Below are 15,333 nucleotides of genomic sequence, written 5' to 3'. Positions count from 1 at the left end.
TCTCCTACCCCTAGTCAAAGGCCAGTTTCTTTAGGCGTTGATCACCTGCTCAGGGAAAGGAATGAACATAAACAGGCACACGCCATTCTTGCTGTGCAGGAGGGAAAGAACTCAGCAATTAAGGACCTGCCTTAAATTCACATTCTGAGAACAGAGGCCCCCAACCGATGTTCACCAAGTGCACGGAAATGGCCAGTGTGCCTGGGGTGGCAGAACCTTTATTTAGGATCGTTATTCAGATGACCACTCACACCCAGGCCTTGATTTGCGTCTGGATGGCAGGGGCCTCCAAACAGGACTGGCTTTGGGACTTGGCATTGGTAAGACCTAACATGGCACCGTAGCTCTGTCTCCCACCCATCCTACGACCTGGGTTATGTCACCTAAGTTCTTGGTCTGCTCCCTTCACACCACACACTGTTCCGGGTGTTGGTGGAATCAAGATAATCCCGTAAGACCTGGCAGGCCACTGCCACACCTGGTTCATGCTCCCTTCTCTGAGCCATCCCCAACCCCACCATGTCCCAGTCCATCCAACTGTGCCACAGAGGGTGGGAGCAAGTGCTAGAAACAAGGTGCTCCTTCCTCCTGCCACCAGTGAGTGGCACTGCCCTGGCCACTTATTTCCTTAGGTCTCTGAACGTCACAGTTGAAGGGCCAGGGTCAGGCTCCAGGTTCTGGTCAGTGCCAGAGGCCTCATTCCATCACCATTTCATTTTTCTGTTCCTCCCTTAACATTACTTCTTTCCTTCCATTAACGTAAGTATTTGCATTGGGAGCTATGAGAAATGTTGCTCTTAAGCCTGTCAATAAGGAGACGAGCAGGATATTCTAGAGCTGTCCGTCATGGCTTTTTTGAAACCGCCCTCCCCGAAGCCTGTACCTGCTGCAGCTGTGGGCCAGGAAAGACAGCTGTGCTCCGCAGCCGGCCTCTAGATCCAGGGTCAGCACCAGCCCGGAGACAGATCATCTCGCGATCATCTTGTACGGCAATTGGAACAAGAGATCCAGAGCTTACATGGGTAGCTTCAAGCCGGGGTTGCACAGCCTTGAGCACTGGGGACGGGTGCAGTGCCTGTGACCAGAAAAGGTGCAGTGCAGTGCCTGTGACCAGAGCCACAGGCCAGCAGATGTTATAAGGGAACAGAAAACAAGAGCCAAAATGCACCGGACACAGAGAGAAGAGACCCCACAATCTCAGAGAGAGAGAGACAGGGCAGAGATGGAGACACAGACAGACAGACACAGACAGACGAGGGAACACCTGCCCTGACTCTCATTCCTATAAAGCCTCACCTTCCTGCTGGTGGCTCCATAAGTTTCCTCTGTTGTTTGCCAATGATCCCCGTTTATTCTTGAGCTTTCGCTTTCCTTGCACGAGTTTCTGCACCTATAAGCAAATCAACTTCAACCAAGACACGTCTCCCCGAGCATCATTCCCTCGGCCCTTCGTGGCCCCAAAGGCTTCACGAAAACAGCGGCACCCGCTGACACGTGGGCCTCGGCTCACACGTCCTTCACAAAACGACAACACACAAACCTCTGCCCACCCCGATTGCTTTTTCTCAATAAGAGTTTATTGCAGGTTGGGTACACTTGTAGGAGGCAAAAATCTAACAATGCAAAGGAACTACAGGGCCCACCAGTTTAGAAGATGAGCATGTAAAACAAATACACTGATTATGTACAATTATTAAAAAGAGCAGATGGTGGAAAACAAGGAAAAACTGCCAGCAGCCTTCCCAGAGGTTAGTCACAAGGGGGTCCGGGGAGCACCTCCGGCCCGGTCCGCCTGTGCCGGGCAGCTCCTCGCTGCTGGTGCCGGCTCCAGGGAGGCAGGTGACACACACGGCGCAGGGCGCCCAGGCCGTCCCGCTCGCCAGGGGCTGGCCGCCGAGCCAGTGCTGCCCCATGCACCAGGCCCTCCGGGAAGCCCAGAGGACAACTTTATTAGCATTTTTAATCCATATGGGGAGAGAGTTGGAGGAAACGCACAATGTCCAGGGAAGAAAGTGACCTTCCCCTGTGGTCTGTGTACAAATAAATACCCAGTGTTGTCTTCAGTGAGCCCAGCACCCCGGGCTGTGTGGTGGCACCTGAGCGCCCCTGGCAGCCTGGGTGGGGTTCGTGTCCAATGACCAGACTGTCCCCTCGGGTGCTCGTGTCTTCCACGGGAAGGCCAGTACCCAGCCCGTCAGCAGGGAACGGTGCCCTGTCGCCTCTCACAGGACACCCGCCGAGGGACAGGTGAGTTCTGTCCTTGGTAAGAAAAAGGAACAGGCCTCGTTTACTTAAATAAGGGAGGGGTCTTGGCTCCTCTGAAATGTTTCTATAAAAATGCAATAAATGCTGGAAAAAAGTTGCACATTCTTCTGGTGACGCCATAAAACATCCGTGGAACTGAAACTCAGACAATTTAAAACAAGCTGCTCGGAATATCCGTCCCCAAAGCTGAGGCCACGTGTGGCGCCCCCGGGCCCCGGAGGGCGGAGCCGAGTGGGAGCCGAGGCAGCGGGGCGGTGCCGGCGGCCAGCAGCCCGCGGGCCAGTCCCTGCGGGTCAGTCGCGGTGGCGGCGCCAGCCGGGGGCAGCGGGAGGAGAGGGGCGCGCGGGAGACTCCGGAGCGGCGGGGGGCTCCCGGGAGGGCGGGACTGGAGAGGCGGGCTCCGCGGGTCGGCCGCCGTCCTGGCCGAGTTTGCTGCAGAAGATCTGCACCTCCTTATCTAGAGCCGTGTTCTGGGGAGAGAGCAGCGGGGACAGCGCCTTAGCCGGCTGGGCCCGGGCGCGGCCACCGCGACAGGCACGAGCATGCACGGGCTCAGACACGGAGGAGGAGAAATAACTCGGGCCTCCCTCCCAGCAGAGCCGGAGGCGAAGCAGGCGGGGCCCCACCCCGGGAGCGGGCGCCCGATGGCCCCTGCGGGACTGCGCCCTGTCTCTGAGCTGCAGCTTCTTCCCGGGCCCAGACCTTGAGCCCAAAGGAACCCTGGCTCCATACGCCGCCCGAGGAGAATGCTGGGCATTGAGGCGGACTTTTCTAGAGCGCCCTCCATCACAGATGGGCTGCTCCTGGGCCACACAAACCCATGCGGCCGTGTAGTCCACGAAAGGCCTGGGGACCCGAGGGTGCCATGTGGCCCACTGTAGATCCAGGATCCCTCGCCTGCTCTTCTTTACTTCATCATAACCCCAAAAAGTTTTTAATCTGCTCAGCTCCCTGGGGAGCACAGAAACAGCCACCAATGGGAAAATCACCTCGCTTTCTGACCCTAGGCTGGGAGGGGAGACTTCCCTTCTCTGACTCATTTTGAGTATTTGTCCACTGAGGCCCGGCCAGCTCTCAGGCACCATTAGCTAAAAGGCACAACCATCAGAAGGCCTTTCATAGTCTAACTACCCTGTGTGTGTTTTGGGGGGGGTGGTACACCCCCGATTCTTTTAGTACGCTGACCGATAAAGAGGTCTGAAAAAATGTGAATAATCAGACCGACGTGTGGCTGCCTTAGGGTCCTTCCTGTCGAAGGTCCAACAGGGTCCCCCCGCAGGCCCTTCCGAGCTCCAGCCGAACACCGGGTATTTCCTCGGACAATGTCAGTGGCCCAGAGCAGAGGTAACTGTGGAAAAGCCCAAAGAGAACCCGAGTGTCTCTTTCACAAGCTCCCGAGCCCAAGTGTGCGAGGGGCCCGCCACCCCTCCCTGAGATCACTGAGCAGGGGAGAGGCGGCCTTCGGTCTTTCTACCACAGGGTTCTCCCGGGTAGAGGAAACCGCCGGCTCTCCCGTTATTTCTCCTCCCCTCCTCCCGTCGGAGGACGTGTGTGCAGCAGGACAGCATTGCAGGCAGTTAGTACATACCATCGCCTTGGACCTAGGCAGGGGGAGCAAAGGCAGGCGGCGGGAGAGGCAGGAGAAGGGGGAGAGAAGCAGGGACAGAAACTAGACTTACTTCAAACAGAAGCAACACGGCCGAAACAGTTTTGTCTGTCTTAAATTAAGCCCAAATCATTCCCAGGTTACCCCCTGAAAGCAGCATAATCCCCCCAAGTGGGAGAGCAGTCTATGTGCGTTCATGGCTTCTCAAATCGTGACTCCGTGGGAACCAGGTTTCTTTATCATTCCCTTTCCTGCCACCAGACGGTGCCTTCTGGTCCCCGAGGCCGGGAGGAGTCCCTTTTTGAGGGACAAAAAGCCTGCTAGGCAAATGCACTGTCCTTCCAAACTGTAGGCTAAGGACCAGCCAGACAAATGCAAGTGCAACCCAAAACCGCAGGCCTGTCTTAGACCAAATTCTTATCCCATATAATTCTCTCCTCTTAATCCCTGTAATTCTCTCCTCTTAATCCCTGTAATTCTCTCTTCTTAATCCCAAAGGCTGACTCTACACTCTCGCTGATAAAAACACATCTTCGGGAAAGTCCCTGGAGGGAGAGAACAAAGGCCTTCACCAAGGTACCATCTTACGCTGCCCCTCACAGAAAGATGCTCTTTCACCTGAGTCGGAAAGAACATTTGTCACGGGAACTCCCGGAGTCCTGCTCCTAAGCACTCGCCAGCTTTTGATCTGCGAAGGCGGGAAGTGTGGGCAAGCGGAGAGAGTTTCCCAAGGGTGTGCTCGGCGGCTGAAAAGGGTGTCGGCAGGTACAGGAGACCCGCCCCGATAAGCAGCTGAGGGCTGGACGCTGGTGTCAGAGTCTGGGACAAGCATGCAGATTTAGGGGGGCCGAGTGAGAGGGTGCCCGGATGAAGCACGGTGTAGTGAATACCAGGTTTCTGCTTCAGGAGTCCCCACAGTCTCAACTGGGTAAAGAGTGAAACTCAGAGGTCTCTCTCAAACTGTCAAATCACACTGTCAAACGAAATGCAGACAACAGCATCACTTTACTTTCTTTCACTGCTGTTTCCCCTTCCTGCCCTTCCATCTTCCCCTGGCGCCTCGGGCGCCGATGCCCGGGGGGGGGGGGGGGGGGGGGCATGGTGGGAGAGCACAGGGCGGCAGCGGAGAGTAGGGCTCTGCCTGCGGGTCACACCGCAGTTACCTGAGGATCCCGCCTCAGACACACAAACTAGTCCCGCTGCTCTCTGCGTCTGTAGGAAACCTTATTAGCCTCACATACTCCAGTTATGAGAACATAGGAATATAAGGGGCAATCATTTGTGATTGTTTTTAATATAAAAAAACATTGAAAACTGTTCCCAAGGGCAGGACACACACACACAGGACTGGTGCGAAGGCCGAGGGCAGGGGCACGAAGCGTCGCAAGCTGCCCCCCACAGCCGCGCCCCGCGTCAGGTCCTCGGTGGGGTGAGGGCAGGCATGCCGTCCCCGCAGAGGCCTTTTCGCCCCTGCTTTCAGGGACAAGCCAAAATTCACAGGCCAGCTTTCTGGCCGAGAACTGGTCCCTCCAGAGAGGAGTTTACTGATTTCCCCGGTGGGTACCGAGCGGGCTCACGTCACTCAGCAGTTCCCCAGGGCTAACAGCCTGCAGAGCTGCGTAGGGGACACGGGGTCAGACGGAGCCCTGCCAACATGCTCCAAACGACAGCTGAACATACACGTAAGCACACACGTTTACAGGCACCATCGGAGTTACGGACAAGAACAGGTGGTTCGTTCACAGAAACAGCCAGTTAAAGCTCAGGAGTTTAAAATTTGACGGGAGGACTCCGCCAGCAAATGGAAAAATGCCGCTTGTCTGCCATGAGAGATTGGTTCTGTCTGAGGGGGGTCTAAATGCCATTATCCAGACCAGGGCCTGCACTGGACCGTGAGGCAGGGGGCTGGATTATTCTGGACGCTCAGCAGGCCACAGGCCTTCCCCCAGCAAGCCCTAGGTGGGCCCCGAGCCTACAGGTGTCCCAGGAAGGAGGGTGAGGCTCTCAAAGCCCTGGGCACGGCTCTGTAAAGGCCCTGCCTCTAGGACACTAGGACACTTAATACACAATTATTAGATTTTGAGTCTAACAAATCCCTCCTCTTAAAGCTTTTCAATCATGTGGGGGGTGTGAATTTATGATGTTTCTTAAATTTCCCCAGAAGGTGCCTAACCCTGGGGCCTGTGGCAGGCTGGTACCCCTCGCCTCATCCATCATCAGGGAATCGCTGAAAACATGCTCATGCTGCTGGCTCCGTGAAGGTGGGTCTTCTAGCGTCCTCTCCCTCTCCCTCTCCCCCTTTTCTTCCCTCCCTCCCCCCATCTATCTCTCTCCCACTTCTCTCCCCCCTCCTCCTCTCAACTTTCCCCACCCCCTCCCCAAGGCACATTTTCTGTCTCTCTTTCCCCTAAATTCCAAGAGCCCTTCTTAGGCTGTTCTTCTGTGGCTCAGTACATCTACCTCTCTGACTGTCCACATAAACTTTCCATTATAATTTGAGAAAAAGATGTTTCTCCTCAAAGCGTCTAAGCTGCAATTCTGTGACAACTCCGACTTTCTCAGGCTTTCAGGGAACACGGCTGAAATGCCAGGAAAACCACAACTCAAGAGGCCCTCCCGTATTTTGGCACAGAGCACCCCAGCATGGGGGAGCGAGGGGGTGAGGGACCGGCTGAGGGCTGCCCGATGCAGGCAGCCTCCCCTGGGGGACAGAGCAGTGACAGAGCAGCCGAGGCCACGGAGGTGGTGGAGACTCAACAGACCTATTCCGCCTTCACGGGGGGGAGTGTGCTTTCCCTCCAACTTCTATCTGGATTCTCTTAGGTCCCTCGACTACAGTGTGGCAGGAGAATAAGCAACTGCTTTCCGTCCAGCTGGTCAGGAAGCAAATCAAACCTCCCCAAAAGGTGCGAGGCCTGTCCTGCGGCAAGAACGGTGGAGCTGCCAGGCCGCCAGGTGGCTCAGGTGCTGCTGGGACCCAAGACTGCCAGGCGTGGACAAGCCGCTAACAACTCAGGCACCCGTTTCCTAGAAAGTCTGATTGTGAAGATGCCCCAGCCGACTCCCTGGCTCTGGGGAGGCAACCCCTCGCCTGCTCCCTGAGCCCATAAGGGGAGTGGGCAGAAGGGAGATCCCAGCCCCAAAAGCGGGCTGCTTGGCACCGGACTCCGTGAGCAGGTGGGGCGCCAGGCAGAGCTGGCCGCATGGCCCCACTACAGCAAGGGCTCAGGGCTGGACAGCTTGGCTGGGGGTGCTGACCACAACTCTGGCTCAATGTTGTTTGCTTTGCCCTTATTTCCCTTTCACTGAATTTAATTTGTTGTGTTTCTGGATCTAGGTAAACTGCCTTGAAAACATTTTGGAAGACGGAAGGAAGGTCTGAAAAACTGCAGAGATCATTGGTTACCGCTACTCATAGCATTCTACCAACCCTGAAAAAAACAATTTCTTTGCATTGTTCTGTGCTTGTAAAAGCCACAAAATACTGATGTTTTTTAAATGGCATTTAACTTGGGCTGTTTCTAATCCTAAACCCCAAAGAATAATTTGCACCTCAAATAATCCGTTTTGGAAGCCTCGAGCAGGCAGGGCGTTACTTCCTTATGCTGGGAATCCCTTCGGCAGGGGAGAAAGCCGTGGAGGCAGGAGCCGCTGCCCGAGGGCACCGAGCCCAGGACAGGGCAGGGGCTCCTGGCACCTGGGCCCAGCAGCCTGGCCTGCGGGTATCTGCACAACTGCTCGCCCTGGGACCAGGGGCCTGGGCGGCGGCCAGCTGGATGCGCTTCCCCTGCCAAGCCGATCGGAGTGAAAAGAGGACCATGGAAGGTGCCAACTTCCATGTGCGGGAAGCTCTTGGCTATTTCCTTTCAAAGCTCCAGTGTTGGCTGAGCGGCCAGGCCAGACACAGCGGCTTCCCAGGCAGGGTGGTGGCCCCACTCACCATGATCACGGAGACCCCGGTGGTGGTGCTGTTCTGCTTAGGGAGCGCGTTATTAAAGTGCTGTTTTAGTTTACCTGTGACTTCAGCTTGCATATTATTCTCCTGGGAGGCATCATCCTGCAGGAGAAATAAAGACAGCGTGAAGGTTTTCACTTTCACGGCCAACGTGTTTGCTCCTGAGCAGGCACACGCCACCCGCTGCCACTTCCATCTCCTCCTGACGGCCCGTCTGCACCACGAGATCAGGGCCCCGATGACCCATTATTCAGCAGCCCCAGGCCTTCAGAAAGACCCTACACCATGCACTCAGCTCCTCGGGTCAGGAGCACAGGTCTCCCGGGGGGCGGGGGGCATTCTTTGGGGCTCTGAGGCAGCACAGATGCCATATGATTTTGTGCAGATCCCTCCCGTGGTAACATCAAAATTAGTGAACAGTCTATTATTTTAATCAAGGATTCACTTAGTTGTTAGTAACTATTGCTCATAAAATAATGTGGAATCTCAGCCTCTTGGTCCAAGAGCCAGTTCTCTCAGCAGGATCCAGGGAGGTTGAGCCCAGATGTTGGGGCAGGTGGGACAGTGCAAGCGGCAGAGGTGCACAAGGGCCCCAAGTCAGAAAGAGCCCTGGGGCAGTAAGCTGTCCTCACACTCTTAGAGCCTCTGGGAAGGAGGGAGGTGCCGACTTCCCCAAGGTCACCATTCACAGTGTTTGCCCCAAACCCAGAAGCACTACCCAGACCAAAAGGAACTCTAGTCAACCGGGCACATCCACCACCCAGCTCTGGAAGGGACTGTGTCCTACCTCCCCACCCGTATCAGCATCGGGAGGGCTCCCGTGACAAAGGGCCACGGAGACAGAGGGATCGGGGTCTGAAACATGCTCATCTCTGGCCACATCCTAAAAACTCCCTGACCCCAGAACTACAGAAGGCAAAGCTGAAAGGGTCCTTAGTGAGCATCCCAGCCCAACCCTTCAGCTTGTCGTGGAGGAAACTGAGGCCCAGAAAGGGACAGTGACTTGCCCAGGCCACTCCCAGAGCCGGACTGAATACTTGAGGGTCCTGGTGTAACCTACTTTCTCCCAGAAAGCTCCCTTCCTTCCACCCACTCATCAGAGGGGACAGACATCTACCTGCCGTGGGACTTGGGTCTGAACCATGCCTGCCCAGAAGCCATGGCGAGGAAGCCTGCTGTTGGCCACAGAAGGCACAGGTGCCTGTCCCCTGGGAATGTGGGTACTTACTGACACCCAGGGGTGACTCAGGATTTGTCCCGCAGTACACCGAGCTTCGACGTTGACCTGAAGCATCTGACTGATTAATTCCTGGAAAGAAATGAAGATGATAGAGGAGACAAAGCGGGTAAAATTCCAGCATAAATACAGAAATCTGAGTTTGCATCAAGGACTTCAAAGAGCAGCCAACACAGCTGCTCAGCCACGTGAACTGAGGAGCTATGACCACCAAGCCCTGGTGCCCGCAAGGCAGTTCCTCCGACAGAGCTGCCTCACGGCGGCATGCGTGAGAGGAGGAGGGTCTCCCGAGTCTACATAAACCGAGGGGTTCCCTCTCTACAGTTCCGGTCATCATCCCATTCCACAGGGTAACACTGCACCGCTGCTCCTTCTGGCAATTCAGTGTGTCCCACGGGTCCACTCCCATATTCTGATGGGTGTCTGATACATATTTCTTGAATAAATGAGAAAACAAATGTTCGGGGCTTAAAGGAGCAGAGGAGGATGGCAGACACCCTGGGAAGGGAGCCAGGCCAGCTTTCGGAAGTTGGTTAACGGTTTTGGAGACTATGCTAAGGAATGAACTGTAAGAAGAACCACTACTCAAAGTCGAGGCCGACCCGGAGCTCCAGACCCAGAGCCCCACGGGAGGTGAGGGACCCTCGGCACAGAGCGCCACAGAAACGGGCCTGGAGGGTACCTTTGCGGAGTCCGTGATGTTATCCCAGTAGGGGGCTGGGAACTCGAGCTTCCCGGCCAAGATCTGGTCGAAGAGATCCTCCTGAAGATTGTTCTCACTGGGAGAGACAAAGAAATGGAATCAGAGCCAAAGTCGCCGCAGAGTTTCTCAACAAAACGTTCACGGGGAGAGCGGGGAGAGGAGTCCCGTCTCGGGCTATCTCCACTGCCTTTGCGACGGCCCATTTCCTCTTAGACTTGAGCTCAAGAACATTTCCATTGGCCTGGGAATGAGAGAGAGAGAAGGAAGCAGAGGGGGAAAGAAGGGGAGAGAGAGAGGAGAGACACACCAAGACTCAAGACATGTGTTGAGCGGTGCGGAGCTTCGGCCGGGGGAGACGAGGCCTGGAGACGGCTCGTGGCGACAGCTGCACAAAACACGAAATGTACTTAACGCCACTGACCTGTACACTTAAAATGGTTAAAATGATCAATTTTATGGTGTGTCTGTTCCACCACAATAAAAAAAGACAAGAAAACATGGGATCTATGGATCATATAAATCCTCATTTCAGGAAAAAACGATCTCAGCGCCTGCCCTCACCTAATCTCTCGTGGCAGTGAGAGTGGAAAAGCGGTGAATCTGAGTCGGATCTTCCTGCCTTTCCTCTTCCCACTTTTCCAATCAGGCAGCCAAAGATCAGGGAAGCGGCCAACATGTGAAAAGTCATACGAAGTTCAAAGTCTGGATAAAACAGTCATCAGCTCCCCACTGGAACCTGACTTTCAGTTACTCTCAGTCTGAGGGAAAGAGCCCATCTGAGGACATCAAAGGGAACTGCCCAGATTCAGACAAGCTCTCCTTCACGCCCCCAGGTGGGCGTCGGTCCCTGGCCATGCCTAACTGTACCACCCTCAAAGGCTCCCTGGCATGCCTGGCTGGAGCCTAACGAATATGGTGGCCGGCTTGACTTGTGATGGAAAGTGCTATGGAAATGCGAAAACACTGCTGGGGAAAATGCAGCAAGCTGGATGTCCCGGCCTCCCAGAAGCCTGGGTCCTCACAGCCACAGCACCCCTCCCCCAATGGGCCTGCCGATGGCCAGAGAGCGCGCAAAGTCATTATCTTTCAAGGTCATGATAAAGTCCCAGTAGAAAACTCAGGGTGGACTATTGGAGTCAAGATCAAAACCCAGAAGGTCTCACCCGGCAGGTGTACATTTGTCTTAGATTCCCAACACCACCCCGCCGCCGGCTGGTCAGGGCGCTCGCGTGAGACCCAGCTTGGCGTAGGAGCCTGGTCCTGCCACCGGCCCTGTCAAAGGGGGGCAAGGACAAGGGCGGTGTCCTTAGGAATGGGTCGTTTAGGACAGGGCCTTAAGACAAGTTCTGGGGCTGTGTCATGATGCGGCTATGAAAAGGAGTAGAGCCTGTGAGATTTGTGAATATCCAGGACGTCTACCCGAGCCCAGCTGAATGCTCAGCTGCCGGCCACGGAGTCTGGGTCAACAGGCACCCGGGGAAGCTAACGTCAGCCCGAAAACCGGGCAAGGCAAAGGTGCCCACTGTTCTCCTGAAAAGTGGTTTTTTTGAATGTAGACAAACTGTTTCTTTCTATTTTTTTTTAAAGATTATTTATTGACTTTTAGAGAGAGAGGAAGGAGGGGAGAGAGAGAAACATCGATGTGAGAGCGAGACATCCATGGGCTGCCTCCTGCACGCGCCTGCCACTGAGAATCGAAATGGCAACCTTTGGGTGCATGGGATGACGCCCCACCAACTGAGCCACACCGGCCAGGGCAAGCTGTTTCTGTCTACATGTCTAAACATTTTCTTTCCTTTTCATTTATTTCCCTACTCACTGCACTCGGCTCAACCGTCCTTAAAAATAAGTGAAGGACACACCCAAAACGTAATGTTTTACAAAAACCTTTAAAAAACCAGGGGACCCCAGGAGACAATATTAGAAGATATAAAATAAATCACCTATTTCCAGAATCGTTCCTTTTAACCATCCCTCTCTATTACTCCACTCATCTCCGGCCCCCCCCCCCCAATCTCAGGGAGGCCGGGACATCCAGCTTGCTGCATTTTCCCCAGCAGTGTTTTCACATTTCCATAGCATTATATCATTAATACATATGGCTTTTATTTTGTTAATAAACAGCTAAAAAGCTGGAAGTGAGTCTGCAGCATTCATTCCAGTTCTTGGAAACACAGCCTGAGTCAACAAACAAAACCATGGAATGTCCTGGCAATTAGGATTCACCCAAAGCATCGTGCTGTGAACCGCAAGGGTTTCAGGCTGCCCTCAATAAAAGAACAGAAAGTTAGAGATAATTTATTCTTCTTAGCAGTCACATAAGAAAAGCCACTCTGAATCTACGCTGGGTTTATTACATTTATACTCCACAATCTGGCTGAGATGCTTCGGGGTATTTTCTTATCCTAAAATAATACAGCCCCTGGATCAAGGTGGTGTATGTTTAAAAATGTGCATTAAGAAAAACCTCGTATTGTCAGGGGTTCGATTCCAGGTCAGGGCACATGCCCGGGTTGTGGGCTCCACCCCAGTAGGGGGCGTGTAGGAAGCAGCTGATCAATGTTTCTCTCTCATTGATGATTCTCTAACCTTCTCCCTTCCTCTCTCTCTAAAAAACAAAAAAGAAAAGAAAAACCTTGAAAACAACAAAAGAGTTTGTGTCCATCTCTCTTTTCAACGATGAGTCAAGGTAACCTGAAAATGTGGGTAAGCTATTTCACAAATGATGTCTAAGCATTTCATTTGTGGGGCGTGCCAGTTTTTAAGAGAAACAAAAAAATGTCAGTGTAGTCCTGCAAATATTACTTTTTGTCAGTAGCCCTAAAACAGAGATGCTTAGGGCAATAACTAAACTGTCGGTTGCCTCTAGAACACCAATATCCTTCTTAGCAACGAGTCTGGGATTGAAAGGACTGAAGGAAGAATTCATGTTAAGCTAAGACCAAAGCCTGAAAAAAGATGAGAGAGAGACCCTAGAGCTAAAGAGGCTGAAACTGTGAGTTCCATGTAGCAATTCCAATTTAAAAGCTTTGGGTTAAAATTATCTTGGGTATAAAACAAAGAAAATGTTTCAAAATACCTGTTCGAAGGACTTCCATTTTTATAACTTTTCTACAAATTTATGTAGAAAATCTATTTTATACCATGGCCCTTTATCATTATTTAAAGTACCATTTCCATCACTTGCTCTCCATGCCGTTTATATTATAGTAGGTTCTGGAATCGCTCCAGGATGTCTCTGTGCTGTGAAAATGCTTCTGTAACTACCACTTCACAGTACGGATTCCCTTTCATCACAGCATATGAAAGAGGGAAAGCATTTTTGTAAATTTCAGAAGCAAGCTACCTGGAGTTGTAGGACCAGCTTCTGAATATAACGTATAAGGGCGTAGCTTTACTGCTTTGGATTAGCCAGACTTATCTCCAGATTCCACAAAGAAGCTACTGTCCACTGGGTGTCAAGTCACAACAAACATACACTTGTTTAATCTGAGTCTCACTTTTGTTTTTTTTAAAAAAAAAAAAAAAAAAAAGGCAAAGGAAAAAGCTCCCAGGCTGCACTGAGAAGTGGAAACACCAGAGGGAGTTGTGAGCACACATTCCTCCAAAACTGGTCCCTCCCTGACACCCTTCTCCAATTGGCCTCAACTTGGGTCCACCGCCTTGCAGGAGAATTAAGCTATAACTGGCCCCAAGATCACCAACGATCATAACACACTACCCTCTACGCTTGACTCGTTCCCCAAACAGGCCACTACTGAAACCAGCCAGAGTACAGAGCGATTGAAAACGTGGCCGCAAATTAGCCCCGTCCCTCCGTAAGTACACATATTTCACCTTCGCCTGCACTTACTCTAGGCTTGGCTATTTGACTTCAACTGGCCAGTGGGACATCGGTCAACAAAGGTGAAGCAAGTGGAGACTTGAAAAGCGCTTGGGCAGAGGAACTTGCCCTCTCTCTCTAGCTGCTTTTGGGAATTCTGCATCCGCCATCACGTGAAACCCGGGCTAGCCCGCTGGAGGCTGAAAGGCACCCGGCCAGGTCATATCTGTTATCCCAGCTGACACTGAGTCAACTAGCAGGCATGAAAGTGACGCCCCACTGGACCATCAACCCCCCGCTGAGCCGGCCCAGACTAGAAGACCCGCCCGGTTGATCCACAGAACTGACAGCCCTAACTTTTGGAGCCCTTTGTTATTCAGGAAACGTAATCCCACAGTGTGTAACCCACCTAGACAATGACCTTTATGGAAGACCACGATGCTGATGGCCAGACAGAAAGCTTTCCACCTGTAGAAACCCACCGCACGCCACAAGGACAAAGTTCCACTCACCTAATCTTTAGTTAAATGTCTGAGTCCCAGCCCCCGAGTGAACATGCCTCGTGCTCTGGTTTTCTTGATCCGTATGCTTGTGATGTGCGCCTTTACGCCGTAAGACTCTCCAAAGGAGAGCCTGACATCTCTGTGTCACTCCTATGTCTACTGTAGTGTCGGTGAAAACCTTCAACTCAACTGAACATCAATAATTCCAAAAGTATAAAGCTTTCAACTTTTCTGAAGGTTTGAAATATTTCATAAGATGTTGGGGGGGGGGGTGTATGTGTGAACTAAGCCTGTTTTTCACTTACTGACCTAACACTACACTGTAAATACTATGACCTCGGAGAATATATTGTGTTCAACATTTGCTTCCTGACACTTAGAATAGTGCCTGGCACACAGCAGCTATTCAACAAATAGTTGTAAAGTGAGCAAAAGAAGAGATTAAAAGGAAAAGAGCACTCAAGAAAGCTTAGAAAAAAATCAATCATGTGTCACTAGATGAACTTCTGCTTTAAAGTCATTCACTTGCTCCAGAGAAGGAGACAGAACTGATCAAATGAGGTGCTGTGGGCAAAGCCCTGTGCCAGCCCCATGCACACTCACTGCTGAGTAACAGGCATGCCCTGTGCTAACCCTGTGCACACTCACAGCTGAGTAACAAGCATGCCCCGGGCCCTCTGTGACGCACCCTGACCCCCCGTGGGGGCCCCTCTGCTCCCAGCAGGCGAGGAGCATGGTTACCAAAGAGCCAGTCTGTTTGTTCCCAGGCCCGCTTATGCTGAAAGTATTTGTAATTCTACTCTACTAAGTATTATGTGAATACATAAAATGAATTTTATAAGTTCTCTGTTTCTATAAGAGCGAGGTTGAATGCTTTGGAAAATGAGAGGTAAAAAAACTGTTCCCAGATTAAGTAGGAGAGACAACTATTAAAAATTGGAAAAAGGTTCTCCTAGAAGCATCGGATTGCTTCCAAAGGATCTTTACACCTCACTCCCCTTGAAAATAACTGAGAATGGAAACTGTAGACACTGGACGGTGGATGTTTTACGGAAGAATGACCATGAAAAACTCAGAGGACCATACACAAAGCAAAGGCCCTGGCCCCACATCAGAAGTGTGGTCAGGGAATATACATTTAATAGGCTGCAGATTAAGATAGAAAGTGAAAGGCAGGTTATATAGTTTCTGACATTTTTATTAACCAGTTTCTAGTCCTGACTGCCAGGAGTAAAATGGCT

At 52.3% G+C, this 15,333-nt stretch overlaps 1 protein-coding gene across 1 annotated transcript in view; it reads right to left on the bottom strand.

The window, feature by feature from the left end:
* Window positions 1–2,606: 2,606 nt before the first annotated feature.
* Window positions 2,607–15,333, bottom strand: part of DCLK2 (doublecortin like kinase 2) — a gene marked incomplete at its 3' end in the record, with an annotated part of 130,988 nt that continues 118,261 nt past the window's right edge. Inside the window, exons 13-16 of the mRNA XM_087816507.1 lie at window positions 9,746–9,842; window positions 9,055–9,135; window positions 7,812–7,928; window positions 2,607–2,735 (exon numbers count right to left, since the gene is read on the bottom strand). Coding sequence (XP_087672633.1) covers window positions 2,607–2,735; window positions 7,812–7,928; window positions 9,055–9,135; window positions 9,746–9,842 — 424 coding nt within the window. The remainder of the gene's footprint in view (window positions 2,736–7,811; window positions 7,929–9,054; window positions 9,136–9,745; window positions 9,843–15,333) is intronic.

This window comes from Miniopterus natalensis, chromosome 4, assembly GCF_054644295.1.
Source record: "Miniopterus natalensis isolate mMinNat1 chromosome 4, mMinNat1.hap1, whole genome shotgun sequence".
NCBI classification, from domain to species: Eukaryota; Metazoa; Chordata; class Mammalia; order Chiroptera; family Miniopteridae; genus Miniopterus; species Miniopterus natalensis.
The sequence above is the reverse complement of the archived record's forward strand: the minus strand, read 5'-3'. Positions and strand labels throughout refer to the sequence as shown.